General features: G+C 33.7%; 3 protein-coding genes across 3 annotated transcripts; 1 reads left to right on the forward strand and 2 right to left on the reverse strand.

The window, feature by feature from the left end:
• The first annotated feature begins 1,435 nt into the window (after window positions 1-1,435).
• LOC107430519 (uncharacterized) lies at window positions 1,436-7,945 on the forward strand. Its single transcript, XM_060817780.1, has 6 exons — window positions 1,436-1,819; window positions 2,889-4,227; window positions 5,194-5,463; window positions 5,676-5,831; window positions 7,019-7,224; window positions 7,659-7,945. Exons 1-5 carry the CDS (start codon window positions 1,812-1,814, stop codon window positions 7,136-7,138), a joined length of 1,893 nt encoding a protein of 630 aa, XP_060673763.1. The 5' UTR covers window positions 1,436-1,811; the 3' UTR covers window positions 7,139-7,224; window positions 7,659-7,945.
• On the reverse strand, window positions 7,771-11,970 carry LOC107430186 (disease resistance protein RPM1-like). The gene is made up of 2 exons (XM_060817778.1): window positions 10,757-11,970; window positions 7,771-10,684 (listed from the first exon to the last, which is right to left on the reverse strand). Exons 1-2 carry the CDS (start codon window positions 11,064-11,066, stop codon window positions 8,250-8,252), a joined length of 2,745 nt encoding a protein of 914 aa, XP_060673761.1. The 5' UTR covers window positions 11,067-11,970; the 3' UTR covers window positions 7,771-8,249.
• A 145-nt stretch (window positions 11,971-12,115) lies between these two features.
• On the reverse strand, window positions 12,116-14,394 carry LOC107430257 (cytochrome b6-f complex iron-sulfur subunit 2, chloroplastic). The gene is made up of 5 exons (XM_016041085.4): window positions 14,215-14,394; window positions 13,790-14,034; window positions 13,154-13,271; window positions 12,711-12,893; window positions 12,116-12,398 (listed from the first exon to the last, which is right to left on the reverse strand). Exons 1-5 carry the CDS (start codon window positions 14,251-14,253, stop codon window positions 12,297-12,299), a joined length of 687 nt encoding a protein of 228 aa, XP_015896571.1. The 5' UTR covers window positions 14,254-14,394; the 3' UTR covers window positions 12,116-12,296.
• Window positions 14,395-15,352: the final 958 nt, after the last annotated feature.

Consider the following 15,352-nt stretch of genomic DNA (forward strand, 5'->3'; position numbering starts at 1 on the left):
CAATAGCACATTTCTTGGGCATCCGCCTCTAAATTAGAATATATAGGCATTTTATTACAAGTAATAGGATGGACATGCTAGTAATTTGAATTTGGATGTCCATCATGGAAAATTTTAATGCTGTAATGGATTTAAATACCCTAATTTCAAAAAATAATTTGTTGACAAGAACATCTTCAGTACTTTCGTACATTGCGAAATTTTATATGTCACATTAAAAATATAGATATCCCATTTGAAAAACAAAAGTTCTTTAATAGCTCTGCTTAAATAACTTATCAATTTAATGGGGTGAAAAAAAAAATACTGTAAAAATGGCTGCCTCTTATAGTTGATCTGTTAATTAATGTGGCTTAATTTATTAAGAATATAATATTTTCTAAAAAGAAAAATAAATAGATAAATATTATCAATTATTATTATTTTATTAAAAAATAAAAATACATATGATTAATTAATTGAGATAAATAATTGGAAATCGATTTTATTATATATATATATATATATGCACTTTTTTGTTTGTCTATATATTGATAACACGCTTTCTATTGTAATATTTAAATGAGGCATGAAATTATCTATGGTGTAAATTTTGGTCCAATTTAGATAATATACTTTTTCATAAGGAAATTTAGATAATTTACTAAAATTAATAGTGATGGCAATTTATTGTAAATTCTTAGAATATACATGTACAGGACCGGGGAGGTAGATATACAAAAGCAGAAAAAATCTATTCTTTTTCATTTTCCGGAAGTATAATAGGAAACATGTAACATAAAGTCAAAATCAATTTTAATAATAGAGCATAATATCTTAGACATCCTAATACAACTGTTTAATATTGATAGAGCATACATCCTAATACAACTGTTTAATAATTGATAGAGCTTTATCGATATAAATATATATATATATATATATATATATATATATTTTGTTTGGATGGAAAATTCAAACTCTTAAAACCTTATTTTATTTTATTTTTTTGAATAAAAAGTAATTTTGCTGCCAACTGTCCTCACAGAGACATTTATACAAATAACGAGTAAATCTCCATGAAGACATCTATATGAGTAACAAATAAATCTTCAATTTTGTTATCCTTTCATTATACTAGAATGGGACTTATTGAATATATTTTTCCTTGTACTAAACTTCTGTAGAATATCGTTTTACACAACATTTTCAAGGGGAAAAAAAATAAATTTTGTTACAAAAGTAATGCCATTCTTATTTGTAATTCTAATAAAAAAAATTTTTTTTAAAAAAAAGAGAGATTTTGTACAAATTGTATTTAAAAATGATAAGTTGCATGGCAAAGATTTTAAGCGGAAATTTAATATAATTATTCTATATGAAATATTATATGTGCTATCCTATCCATTGAAAAAAAAAAAAAAAAAAAAAAAAGAAATTGAAACTAGTGTTATTACTCGGTCCAAAAAAAGAAGTAGTGTAATTAGAAAAACGAAAAATTGAAAATGAAAACCCAGATTAATAAGTGAAAGGCAAACAGAGTACAGACAAACAAAGCATATGGAGGAGAGGCAAAGTGGCAAACATTTGTGTTCCGGTCGCCACCGATAGATCCCTGAATATCGGCTTCTGGAGCTCCCTCAATTTGCCACGTGCCACAATCACCATCGGCACGACTTGCCAACCCGAGTACCTCCTGCTTCGGAGGCGAGGTTCGACCCCCGTCAGCCGCAGACGATGGGTTAGTCCACCGCCGTTTCGATGAAAATGCTGTCTGGTGTATTGCGCCACCTGCATATTTTAGAGCACGACGATTCTAAACCCCAATCACCATGTCAAGGTCACTATCTTCCACAACCTTACTCTTTGGCTTTCTATTTTTATTTATTTTCCATTTCTAGGGACTTGAGAGACTTATTGATATTTGATAGTAGTAATGGCTCAGTTTTGCCCTTTGTTTGGTGTCTGAGAAAGCTGAGGGAATAAGCATGATAAAGATGTGTATTTATCACTTCTCAGAAAAAAATTTGCAAGTAATTAAATTTTGTCTGAGTCCTAGTAGTATTTCCTTGCATTTAACCAATTTCAAGATTTCTTTGCAAACAGGTTGAGGGATTAATTGAATAGGGATTTTTTCTATTAATTGTTTATCATTTTGCTTTTCAATTTTTGTTTTTCAATCTATGATTTTGATACTGCTGACCATATATGCGTGTTAATTATATGATATTCTTGCATAAGGTTCTCTAGAAAGGCTTTGTCGGTTTGTTTTTGTGCTTAACCATGCTTATAATGCGAACGCATAGCAAGAATTGGGAAATGCACTGGTAACTTGTTAAGTTAGGATCTTTCTTTTAGTCGGGGAATCTGTGAAGCTAAATCTCAGTATAACGGTTATGCAATTATTTAAAGTAAACTTTTCTTGCCACATAAACGAGATGATTTGCAAAATATTAAAGCTTGGTTTTTGCCATGAATTAAAAAGCTAGAAAAATTTCTTAATAAATCTGTTTTTGGTTTAAAAAATGTTAGTTTTCTAGTTTGCGGCCGGAGAAGGCTTGGCTTCTTAGAAAAGCAAAAATGTGATATGACCAAAGGAAGCACAAACAGTTCTCGTGATTGTATTTTCATTCTTTTTTCTTCTTCTTTTTATTTTTTTTATTTATTTATTTTTTTTTTATTTTTAAAACAAGATTCTTGATCTTTATGATATGATTATAGCTAAACTCATGTTCAAACATGGAGATGGGGGAAAAAAAAAAATTGTGCTGAATGCATTGTAGAGTACTAATTATTTGACTTTTTAATATTTACATTCAGGTTTATGCTTTATTTGTTTTATTTTTTAGCTTGGTATCTCATGCTGGACTGTGTTATGACATTGCAAAGACATGTCTATTCATATGCAGATTTATGGTCAGTGGAAATGTTAGGAGGGTAGCAAAATCCCTTCTTGTAAATCGAAATACTAGCTCCTTAGAAGTGAATAAATACAGGGCATATGATACAGTTAGAACCCTTCCCCCCCTATGCAGATTATTTTCCTGCTGTAGACTTTCTTTTAGAGGACAATCTCCATATATGTTGTACAAAGTTAAGCACAAATTATCAAAGAATAGTAATTTCCAGAACTTCTATGGGATTTCAACAAACAGTACAATTTCTCACTGTGCCCAAATTTCATGGAAGAGGCTTTCTCAATTATGCACCTACCATGGCCCAGCTTTAGCACCAATAAACCAGATTGCATGTGCCGTGAGCTTGGCTTTGACACGTTCAAATCTAGTAGCTCCCAGTGTCATTGCCTTCATTATTGGAGAGTTTGCTTGGATGCGAAGAACATGGACAGAAGCAGAACACCTCCCATCAAAAGATACTCTTTATCTCCATGCACAAGATGGACGTGTATATTTAACCTCCTTTTTGCTTTCACTTCTGGAGTGTTTTATATTGTTTCTCCGAGTTATATATCTAGCATTTTTGTTCTCACCCTCCATATTGATGGCACCTTTTGTGGAATCCCTTGGAAGTCGATATAGGAAAACATGGCTTCATGTTGTCCATTGTACACTGGAAAAAGCTGGCCCAGCATTCATTAAATGGGGTCAATGGGCTGCAACTAGACCAGATCTCTTCCCAAAAGATTTGTGCACTGAATTAGCAAAACTTCAGACAAAAGCACCAGCACATAGTTTTTCATTTACCAAAAAAAGTATTGAAAAGGCATTTGGTCGCAAGTTGCCTGAAATTTTTGAAAGATTTGATGAGGAACCTGTAGCATCAGGAAGTGTTGCTCAAGTTTATAAAGCTACATTGAAATACAGATATCCTGGTCAACAGATCAAGCCCATCGTAGTTGCTGTAAAGGTTAGACACCCAGGTGTTGGTGAAGCAATTAGAAGGGATTTTACAATAATCAATTTTTTGGCCAAAATTTCGAGGTTCATCCCTGCTGTGAAATGGTTGAGATTGGATGAAAGCATACGCCAATTTGCTGTATTTATGATGTCTCAAGTTGATCTTTCAAGGGAAGCTGCCCATTTAAGTCGTTTCATATATAATTTTAGAAGATGGAAGGATGTCTCATTTCCAAGGCCTCTGTATCCTCTGGTGCACCCATCTGTTCTAGTGGAAACTTATGAACAGGGTGAAAATGTTCTCTATTATGTCGATGAGCTTGAAGGAAATGAAGATCTTAAAAGTGCCCTCGCTCACATTGGTTCCCATGCACTTTTAAAGATGCTTTTGGTACAGTATTTCATATTTCAGATTGTACTCTTTATACGTTTCTCTTGCTGCATCTTGCTTTTATATATTGATCTACCTTGATTAATGATTTTTCTTGCTTCCTGTCTTTTTCCTCCTTTCTTTAGTACCCTTAATTTGTCTAGGAAAATTATGGTTTTTAATATTCTCTACTTATTTACATTAAGAAGCGGTGATACGAGTTCAGGCCAAATTGATTTGTTATATATGTGACTAAGTGAATACAGTTTGCAAATATCAGGGATATAATGCTCTCTGAGTACAAGTCTGAGTTATGATTTACATTATTTAATATTTGTGTATTGATGCAGAGTAGTCGGTATTGGTATGCATGCTAAGTTAGAAGTGTCTCTTTCTCGTTTCACTCAGTAAATTAATTGAATGTATAAATAAATAAGCTTATGTAAAGCACCTTTGTGGAAAAAAGGTTATGTTGCATTCTATTTAAGTCATAATATTTGTTCAACTAAAGAGGATTCTGAGTTTTTGATTGTCAAAATCCAGATATATGCTTGAAGTTTAGGAATCTCCTCTATCAATGATGATAATCCTTGTCTTGTTTGCTCAATAATTTCTTTTAAAGAGTACTGCTGTATTTTTTGTATGTTGCAACACTTGCCATATTGTAAAGCAGTTGGAAGATTAAGCTGTTTTTCACATTTTTCATGGGCTTCATCTTGTCCTTCTTGTAGATAGACAGAGGTAGAAGTGGCATTCTTCTTTTAGTTTGTACCTATTATTAGGCGTACTTAAAAGTATATGGTACTTCTTGCAAATTAAATTGTGGAATCTTTAGTGTCAAAGAATTTTGGGAGCAAGAAATTCTGTATGTATTATCTATGCATTATATCATATGTGAGAAAATTTACCTATGTACTATATTATATATAAGAAAATTTTCTTTTGAAGTTGTTAAATGCATTTATCTGAGCAAAATCTTCTTTTCAGGTTGATAATTTTGTCCATGCAGACATGCATCCTGGAAACATTCTTGTTCGTGTAAAACGTAGCAAATCATCACATGAACTACTCTTCAAATCAAGGCCTCATGTCGTTTTCCTTGATGTAGGCATGACAGCTGAGCTTTCAAAGAAAGACCGATTAAATTTGCTAGAATTCTTTAAAGCTGTTGCCCTTCGAGATGGGCGAACTGCAGCTGAGTGCACACTTAGGTTGTCTAGAAAGCAAAACTGTCCAAATCCTAGGGCATTTGTCGAGGTAATGCATTTGTAACATAGCTAAAGGGGAAAAGAAGGGGGCACATTGTTAGTTCTTCTTTTTATAAAAGAATTTTGTGTTTTGCATTTACTACCTATGCTTTTCATATATTTTTTTAATTTTCTTTAGTTAGAATGGACTAAGATAGATCACAAGTCTAATTCTTTTAATAATATCTGCCAAATGCCTTATGAAGTTTATTTGTTTATCAGGAAGTAGAAAAAATTTTCAAATTCTGGAACTCTTCAGAAGGTGAATTTGTCCATCCTGCAGACTGCATGCACCAACTGCTTGAGCAGGTTAGGCGACATGAAGTCAATATTGATGGCAATGTTTGCACCGTGATGGTAACCACTTTGGTTCTTGAGGTAAGTCCTGTATTTCCTCCCAACGTCCTTCCAAAACCATAAGCCTTGCACATACTCGGTCCACAAAATTGTGCCTGTGTTGCATAGATCACATATTGTTTGATGCTTGTTTAAACCTATTACCTCTACTGGATGATCATAAATTTTATCATAAAGCAAGATTCACATGTTATGTGAAAAGGTAGTCAACATTTCCTTGAAGGTCTAAGTCTGAGCATGCTTTCAACCTATAGGGTATTATTTGTCCTTGACGTTTTATGTTAACTTATATGTATAGAAACCTTTATATTTGTTTCTTGCCCTGACCCTCAGTGTTGTTTTTGAATTTTGAAAATTTTGCCGCAACCATGTACGTGGCCATGCTCATATGTATCAATTGGGTTATCAGAGTGGTTATCAACATTTATTTGAATATGAGTGGTTTTGTTTCTGCAATTTTCTATAGCAAGGCCTGGCATTTCTCACATCATTTTATGAGAACAATTTTTATTTTGAATTTAAGGAAGTGACTGTGACGCAAAAGCAACAATTTTTATTTTGAATTTAAGGAAGTGACTGTGACGCAAAAGCTGGCGTTCTGCAATTTCTTCAATCTTTCTGTTGGATGTTTCTGATACAGAAATTTTTTTTCTTTCCAGATTAAAGAATATGACCTAGAAACACATTTTTTCTTTCCAGTTCAAAGAATATGAGGCCTTCAGAGCCTGAAAAAGTTTTTTCTTCTTCTTTTTTCAACTTTTTCATAATATATATATATATATATATATATATGCTTTTTTTTGGGTTCGGTCTGGGAATGCAATCCTAAATGCACTGGGAAAAAATCAAACCTTAAGCTTGATATTTTTGTTGATAAGATATTCATGAAACATGCTTCACAACCTGACAAGGTTTCTCAGTAGGCTTGAATTCGTTCGCTTTACTAGTTTTACATAGATATATCCACGTAGACCTTTAATTATTTGAGAATGAATTTTTAGCTACAAAGCAATAAAAGTAGTGCATTTCTAGTGAGACTTTGGATAGGAGGGAAAGCTTGTTAACTTGTAAATTACACCAGCCTCGCTATTTTTGAAAAAATGTTCTTATTGTATTGTATTGCACCCATGTGAAAGATATTTAGCAAACCTTTTTCTTTTTTTTTTTCTTTTTTTCTCCTATTCTTGAAATTTTTCTTGGTATCTTAGGGATGGCAGCGGAAGCTTGATCCAGAATGTGATGTAATGCAAACTCTGCAAGCATTGCTATTTAAAGCTGACTGGGCTGAATCTCTCTTTTACACCATTGAAGGGCTCATAGCCCCATAAAAGGCTCCATCTGTTTCCTTATCTCTCAAAAAGAAACCTTTTCAGTCATGGGGGGTTGGCTGTTCAATGGGAAATATAGTCATGAGGTAGGTTTGCCTTTTTGTTATTATATTTTTATTTTGTTTAGTATTTGCTAGAACCTTTAGTCATTTCTTCTTCTTTATAACTTTATTAATGTTACCTTTTTCTTTTCAAAAAGTGCCATAAACATATACCTTGTAGTGTAGGAGGAAAAATTTTGGACAGAAACTGAAGAAAGAAGGAAAAAATTTTCCTTGATAATATTACTTTTTTGGCTCATGAGCTATTTCTTTTTGCACTCTTGCATTCGTTTTTTACTTTCTGTTCAATTTTCTCTACGTTCGGATTTCTGATTTTTAGAAGGTAAATTTTAAAAAATAAGAGAAAAGGAATGGCAGTTTTTTTATGGGTAATTATATACTTTTCTAGAATATATACAGTTTAATAGTTTATTCGCATTTTTTTAAGTAATTTTTTTCTTTTGACTCTTCATCTGCAGACGGAGGGTAACTCAGCTATTTTCCTCTTGCAATGCTATTAGAGAATTTTATCATTAAATGTAGAAAAAAGAGTTTTTTTTTTTTGGTTTTGGGGGGGGGGGGGGGGGGGGGGGGGGGGGGGAGTATAAATTGAGAGGAGGATTTTAGCACCAGCATGATCAAATCCAAAATTGGGGTTATCAACTGAAGATTTCCATTTGTATTGTCCCAAGGGACATGGTTGGTGAATCAAATAAAGTGAAAGTTACATTACTTAATAGTATAGTAAGATTTTTTTATTTTTTTATTTTTTTTCTTGTTGGGTAATGGATTTAGCACGTATTGATACATCCAAAACTTTTCTTTTGCATTTTTCCCCTCAATACTTATTAATAAATAATAAAAAAATAAAAAGGAAAAAGCTGTTATACCTCTAATTCACACACAAAATACAGACCCATAAGTACTTTTCAAAAGGGGGGAAATTAATCTGAACCGAAAAACAAAATGGTCAAATAGTTCTGCTAGCAAAGAAAAATGTAGAACAAAGTCCTACTGGCTGAACAAATTGTGCCTAAACTCTCACACAAAGTGCACCCCCATAAGAAGGCTCAACTTTGCAAATGCTCCAAGAGGTGCGGATCACCCAGCTTATAGATATCATAAACATCTCCCTCAACTCTGTACCAGAAATGGACGGAATGTATATGCTTTACTTTCCAATAATCTCGGCCTTCTGTTCCTGGTTGCATATCAAGCACAAATTTTCTGGGCATTTGGTAGATTTTCAAAAGCTTGAGGTTTTTCAAGTTTTGAATATCAGAGGGCACTTCCTTCAGTAGAGGGCTAGGTCCAATACCTAGCTCTTCTAGAAGTGGCAATGCTCCTTGGTCAATTTTCAACACTTTTAGTGTATACATTTTTCCCAGTGATAACACTTTGAGCTTTCCAAAACCACCTTCTTCAAAATGTAGTTGCTCTCCATCGTATGCTTGGTAAAGCCAAAGATTCACCAAATTAGGCAACCCTTTGAGGCATTTTAATGGATCCTCATGTAATCTTGAGAAACTTAAACATAACTGTTGTATGTTTTCGAGTTTCGGAAACCATTCTGGTAACTTCTTCAACAGACCTGTCAAGACAAGATGTTGAAGAAAAGGAGGTGGAGATGAAATGGATTGCAAATCTAAAGTCTCATCTTTACTTGCTGCGAATACATCCAAATGTTCAAGATGGTTCATCTTCTCAATTGAAGAGCAAAGTTCCCTACCATTTTCTGTAGTCAAATTGGAAATTCCCAACCTCCTCAGTTGCTTCAAATTCCCCAACTCTTTCATTAGATCAACCCCATGATGAGGTGCCTCCAAAGTGGTCAATGTTTGTAACCCATCCAAACTCCCAATTCCCCATTGAATCCTTATGCCTCGAACTGAATTCGAACTAAATTCTACCTTCTCATCAAAATACACAGCCAAAAGGTGTCGAAGATTTTGAAGTTTGTTAATCTGGAAGGGAAGTTTATGCACCAGGGTACCTCTAAGATCTAATGTCTGTAGATTCTGTAGTTTTCCAACAGACTTTGGAAGCTTCTTCACTTGAGTATTCCTTAGGTTCAAGTACTTCAAGTGGAATAGGTTCCCCACTTCTTTAGGAAGATGATCAAGAGGAGCATAGCTGAAGTCCAACACTTTCAAAAGCTTAAATTTTTTAAACAAACCAGCCACGAAAGATTTGGGCAAATTTTCAATGCTGAAAAAGAAAATTGAACGAACCCCATGATCTTCAATGGCGTCTAGAACATTTTTATTACAGTTGTAGATTGATAATCGACGAATCTTTCCTCTGCATCGTGAATCTTTGTCATTCAAAATTTGACAAAAACCAAGTTCACCAGCCTTCAACTTGATAATCTCATGCATCAAATCGTGCACTCTACACAATCTATTCGACTTATTAACCGTTTCCCATGAAGCTTCAACCAAGTTTCTATGAACGAGTTCGATTAAGTATTCCTCTGCTACTTGTTCCATTGTCTTGCCTTTCTTTTCTTTCACAAAACCCTCAGCAATCCATAACTTGAATAGTTTTACATCAGTAATGGAATAGTCTTCTGGGAAAAGGCCGAAGTACAAGAAGCAAGATTTCAGATGGTGAGGCAAATCATGGTAACTAAGAGATAGAATTCTTAATATGCTTGTGAGCTGGGGATTATTTTCCAACTCATAAGTGAGACTCTCAAGCATTCTTAGCCACTCGAACATGACCTTCTCTTTTGTAGACAAAAGGCCACCTATAGCCGCAACTACTAGTGGCAATCCTTGGCATCTTTTAACAATTTCAAGAGACAAATGCTCTAATTCTTGAGGGCAACGCCCCTCAAACTCGTATCGGAATGCCTTTTTGCAAAACAATTCCCATCCCAATTCTTGAGACAGAGGTAGAAGCTTTTGCACAAAATCACATGAGTTTTCTTTAAAAGATGCAGCAATTATATCATTACGTGTTGTTATGATTATCCTACTGCCTTTGTCATTAGAAGGCAAAGCATGCTTCATAACTTTCCAAAAATCTATTTGCCAGACATCGTCAAAGACAAAGACATACCTTTTTGTTTGCAAATATTGCCTCAGATGATTGATTAGCTCCTGCATTGAGTCCATTTCCCTGAGAGGACATTCTGCAACTGCACAGATCTTCTTTGTCATGGTCCTTAGTATCTTCTCCATATCATATGATTGAGAGACTGTGATCCAAGCATGGCATTCAAAGTGTTCTCTCACCGCTTCATTGTCATAGACTTTCTTAGCAAGAGTTGTCTTGCCAATTCCGCCACTGCCTACCAATGAAACGACCATGCGTGTTGATTTACCTTCAACCAACTTTCTTACAAGCTCATTCCTGATGGTATCAAAACCCACGAGTTCAGTTTCCTCAATGAAAAAGGAATCTAAACGAGGGTCATGCTGTTCAGCATTTGGAATTTGGCTGTTTGATCTTTGTTCCAAGGATTTAAAGCCATATCTTTCACTTCTCTTCCTGATTTCACCTAATGATGCCATGACATTTTGAATCTCAGAGGCAATATCAAGACGGGGTTTCAAAGCTTTAAGCAAGTTACCGGTTTTGGAGAGAACACCGAGGTATCCACTCTGACCTTGGTAACTTTGTGCCATGTGAAGAAGGTACTCATCAATGACATCTTCTATGTTATATGCTATCTCTATAACTTGTTTCACCCAAGTTTTAACACCATCGATCATGCCTCCTTTCTCCAACCTCGCCTCTGCATCTTTGAGGAAGCACTGAATGATCTCTAGTTCATCTATCAAAGCTTTAGCTTCCCTGTGGACTCGCCTAAACAGTTGTGTTTTATGGACAAGCAGGTCGATCAACTTCTCAGACACAGTAGTCACTGCACACTCTGCCATATTTTGCTTCTTGATGGGCAAAATAATACCAAAGAATAGATGATTCAAGTAGTATAAAACCAATATTCTTAAATACGAACAGACTGCGCAAAGCAGTGAGAACCTGAATGTATTAGGAATTCTTCCAGCAGAAAATGTCAAACTCAATTATAGACCTTTGAAAAATACCAGTCAACCCTGTAGAAAAAGCAAGCTTATAATTTTCTTAAATTATTTGCAATTGGCTGCAGTTTGAATGAACCTAAATCTGTGGTTCCTTGTAACTTACGCAAGTGGGAAATTGAACGTGTCAACCATTGCTATTAGAAACAGAACATGGTACTAGCGATCCCGGGTGTTGGTCAAACGTATTAGTTCTTTAGTTACATCATCATGGTTGAAGTATATAATAATGGGTCATTTGTCCACTCAATAGAGTATTTTAATACTAGAATAAAATCGAAAACGCCCTCGTTCAAACACATCTATATGTCAATCTCATAAGATTGTTGGAGGCCTACTTTTATGACATTAAAGGAGCTTTGGTTTCCTCATTTACTGGTATTTAAAACAGCAAAGAATACATTGAACAATTTGAAAAACAAACATTAGAGAGTACCGTTGACACTTTCATTTCTAGAGATTACAAATGTAAGGACAATTAGAAATTATCGTTTAGATTTAAATTTGTATGTTATGGGCTGAAAAAGAGATTTGGTCTTTGTCTTGTTCGTGGATTGCTCCTTCTATGTCTTTGGTTTTTATTTAGGAGGATATATTATAGTTTATAGGCTGTTCGACTACCATTTTGGATGCCAAAGTTTTTACTTCAACACCTTTTTTATGGCAATGATGCTGCAAAAATTTACTGATTTGACTGGCTCCGTTTGAATGCTAGAAAGGAAAGAGGAGAGATATTTCCTTTCACGAATACATTTATTTATGTTTTGTTTTACCAGATATAAACTGGTGTAACGAATTCCTAACTGGTACTAAATAAGTCTGTTTCTTCTTCTATGATTGAAAAAGTTTCAATACTGACTCAAAAAAAATTAAATTACAAGATATCATCAATACGAACTTTCTGAACAAATTGGATTTAACAATAGTAGTTCTGATTCTTGAAGACAGATTTTCTTTTTTTTCTCTTTTTTTTCTCCAAATCCAATTCAAAATGCTTACTATAACCAAGATGATTGGTATACAAATTAATCACATAAAAATCGAGGATGAAATTTTGAGGAAGGTGATCTAAGCCCACCATGGATTTTCACCTGTTCTGAAATCAGTCTCAACCCATGGGACGAATACTACCTTTCCATCATCAACATCAGCATGTGCCAAAGCAAGGGACTGTTCCAAATGAAGAATTTTGTTTCTAATTAGTTTACAGGTCTTGGAATGGTGAAAAAAAAAAGTTATAACTTTTGAAGTTAAAAGTTAGTTTACCTCAAGACAAGCATACAAGCGATGATTCAAAATCATTATCGTTGTTCTCATATTTATGGTTACCACTTTCAAGATCATTAAGACAATTTTCATGTTTGAAATTATAACTAAGAGATCAAATTCAAATAATATATTATCAGGTGGTGAGATAGAAAATCCTTTAAACCAGCAAAGGGAAAGGCATAGAATAGCAGTAAAGCTTGTTTGGTTGCTTACCAGAGGAGCAGGTCCCCTGACAACACGGCCTTGGTTGTTATACTGAGAACCATGGCAAGGACATATGAATTTGTTCTCAGCAGCATTCCACGGCACTACACACCCAAGATGTGTGCACACTGCGTTGATTCCATATGTTGCAAGGGTTTTGTCATTCTCCACAACAAGATAGGTGGGGTCTCCCTGCAAATTCATGAGAAGATCAATCATTTCCAACATTTAAATCTCTGCTCATTTTGTTTATGTACTCTGGGTCACAAATTTTCCAAGAAAAAATAATCAAAACAAGCTTGCAGTGGTAAATGATTATAACAAGGGGGTCCTTTTGCATATCATGCTACATAATTATGTATCTCAAAGTCTGTTTAATTTCATAAACCACAAATTTTGGAGTTTGAAAATATGAAGCTGGTTTGCAACAAAGGAAAGCGCACAAGAGTTACCTTTAACCCCTGAGTTAGGGTCCTGTCACCAGGACCATGGGTCTTAAGCCATTCATCCGCAATAACATCGTTTCCAAGAGCATCCTTTGCTATGGTACCACCACCGGCCCCACCCCCCCTATTCAATCGCCAGTATTTATCAAGTTACAGAGCGTAAAAAAGAATGCCATAAACAATAAGATTATTTTTATTTTTTTTTCTATACTTTAACATATTTAGAACAATGTTAGAAATATCAAATAACTTCTAAGATGCATACCAAATGTCATGTGTTAATATTTTATTAACTTATATTTAGTTACACATATCCTAGTTCACTAATCCATAACTAGCTATATTAAAAAGCTAACCAATAAAATATTGACTGCACTTAGTCATCTTGATAGATTTATTTATTACCTCTGACATTGTTTATATCCTAAAAGATCTCAAATGCCCTTCAAACTTAAATTATATATATATATATGTACTGGAAAATGATTAATTGCTGATTACTCCATTCAAAATCAAATAAGAAAATCACAAAACTAGGTACAAATTCCATCTATCAATATATCACTACAAGAAATAATGGGCCAAGTATGTAGTTTTACTCGGCATAGAAATTAGAAATCACAGGACTGTTGTTGAGCTTACCCAGGTGGGGCAAAGAAAGTGGCATAAGGAACCAGCATTCCAGCAGTGGGGAGAGAAATAGCACCCAAAAGCAGTAAATTCATGAGCTGCCTCTTGCCCATGTCTGGGACACGGTCATCAGCAGGAATGCTAGTGGCCTGGCAAGTAATTCTCATGCCCTTTTCCTTTCCCACAAAGTTGGTCCTTGTGGGCTTCAGCATCAGATATTGGGAAGAAGAAAATATACCATTCTTGCTAGAACACAACTGAAAACAACAAACATAGGTTGGTCGTATTGATTTTTTTTTTTTTTTTTTCTTTTTCTCTTCTCAAACTGTAAATGGGAAACTAAAAGCATGTTATAAGTTTGAGGAAAAATGATGAGATGGAAAAAAAAAAAAAACACAAGAGACGTTGTAATCTATGCTTTGAAGGATGAGGATTACCTGTGAAGGAGTTGCAGGGGAGAGAGTAGAGGCAGCCATGGAAGTGAAATTGGGAGGAACAGAGAGGTGGTGGGTGTTGAAATTTTGACGAGAGGAAGAGATGGAATGTAAAAAAATCAGCAGCTATTGGATAAGGCAAGAGATAGTGTTTGATGGAAGATGAATGATGTTACAGAGCCACACGTTGGCGATCAAATATCGGTAATCGCTATAATATACTATTTATTTATTTATTTATTATTTTTTGTTGTAAATCTGTGTTCTACAAATTTTTTAATAAAAATCTCTATTATTCGTCCAAATTTTATCCATTTAATCAGTAATTGAACTTTTTTTTTTTTTTCGATAGAATTAGAAAATGAGAGACTGAAGAGTATTTATGAATATATAAAATATTATGTCCAAAAAAGGTTTATATTGTAAAATTGGATTATTAGTTCTGTCAATTATATCTATAGTTGCACTTTGGTTCCTCTCTTAATCTTTTTGACAATTTGGTTTTAAAATTTTATTTTTTTTCATGTTTTTTGGTTTTTAAACTATTTTTTAGTTTAATTTTTAACAATTTTAATACATACAATTGATTTGATACAGCATATAAAGAATTTGTACGGTTATCTAATTTTGTAATTTTTTATTTTTTACAATATATATAATTTAAATATTAACATGCATTTTAAAAAGAAATAAAGATCAAAATGCCAAAAAAAAAAATATATATATATATATATATATATATATATTCAAGAACCGAAGTACAGTTATAAACACAGTTCAAGGGATTATATAGCCAAAACCCTTATAAAATTTTCACAATATCTTAAACTAAAAAAGATCAGTTATGATAATAATATAATAATAACTTTTCCCACCACTTTCTTATTTGAACTAATAAAAAAGTTTAATCACGTCTCGTTTGAAATGATAAAACAAATAATTATTACACTGTAAACGTATATTTTATCAATATATCTATAGATATATCCTAATCTATTTGTCATTCAAGAACAAATAACCAATTTAGTATGTTTTCAATACCAGCATCTTTCATCCTAAGATAAAAATATTTGATGTTGATAACTATAAAGTTGAAAAATAATATACTTGAAGTATTCCAGAACAAAATCTAGTTGGGAAG

This window comes from Ziziphus jujuba, chromosome 1 (assembly GCF_031755915.1).
Source record: "Ziziphus jujuba cultivar Dongzao chromosome 1, ASM3175591v1".
In the NCBI taxonomy this organism is placed as follows: domain Eukaryota; kingdom Viridiplantae; phylum Streptophyta; class Magnoliopsida; order Rosales; family Rhamnaceae; genus Ziziphus; species Ziziphus jujuba.

Bases quoted from the DNA above. Each gene is read 5' to 3' on its own strand.
- LOC107430519 (XM_060817780.1), top strand. The intron at 4,228-5,193 runs GTACAGTATTTC...TCTTCTTTTCAG, and splicing joins CACTTTTAAAGATGCTTTTG to GTTGATAATTTTGTCCATGC. The intron at 5,832-7,018 runs GTAAGTCCTGTA...TTGGTATCTTAG, and splicing joins TAACCACTTTGGTTCTTGAG to GGATGGCAGCGGAAGCTTGA.
- LOC107430186 (XM_060817778.1), bottom strand. From the start codon at position 11,066: ATGGCAGAGTGTGCAGTGACTACTGTGTCTGAGAAGTTGATCGACCTG. The intron at 10,685-10,756 runs GTAACTTGCTTA...TGGCATCATTAG, and splicing joins CGGTGTTCTCTCCAAAACCG to GTGAAATCAGGAAGAGAAGT.
- LOC107430257 (XM_016041085.4), bottom strand. From the start codon at position 14,253: ATGGCTGCCTCTACTCTCTCCCCTGCAACTCCTTCACAG. The intron at 14,035-14,214 runs GTAATCCTCATC...TGTTGTTTTCAG, and splicing joins CCCCTGCAACTCCTTCACAG to TTGTGTTCTAGCAAGAATGG. The intron at 12,399-12,710 runs GTAAGCAACCAA...CATTTGGAACAG, and splicing joins TCAGGGGACCTGCTCCTCTG to TCCCTTGCTTTGGCACATGC.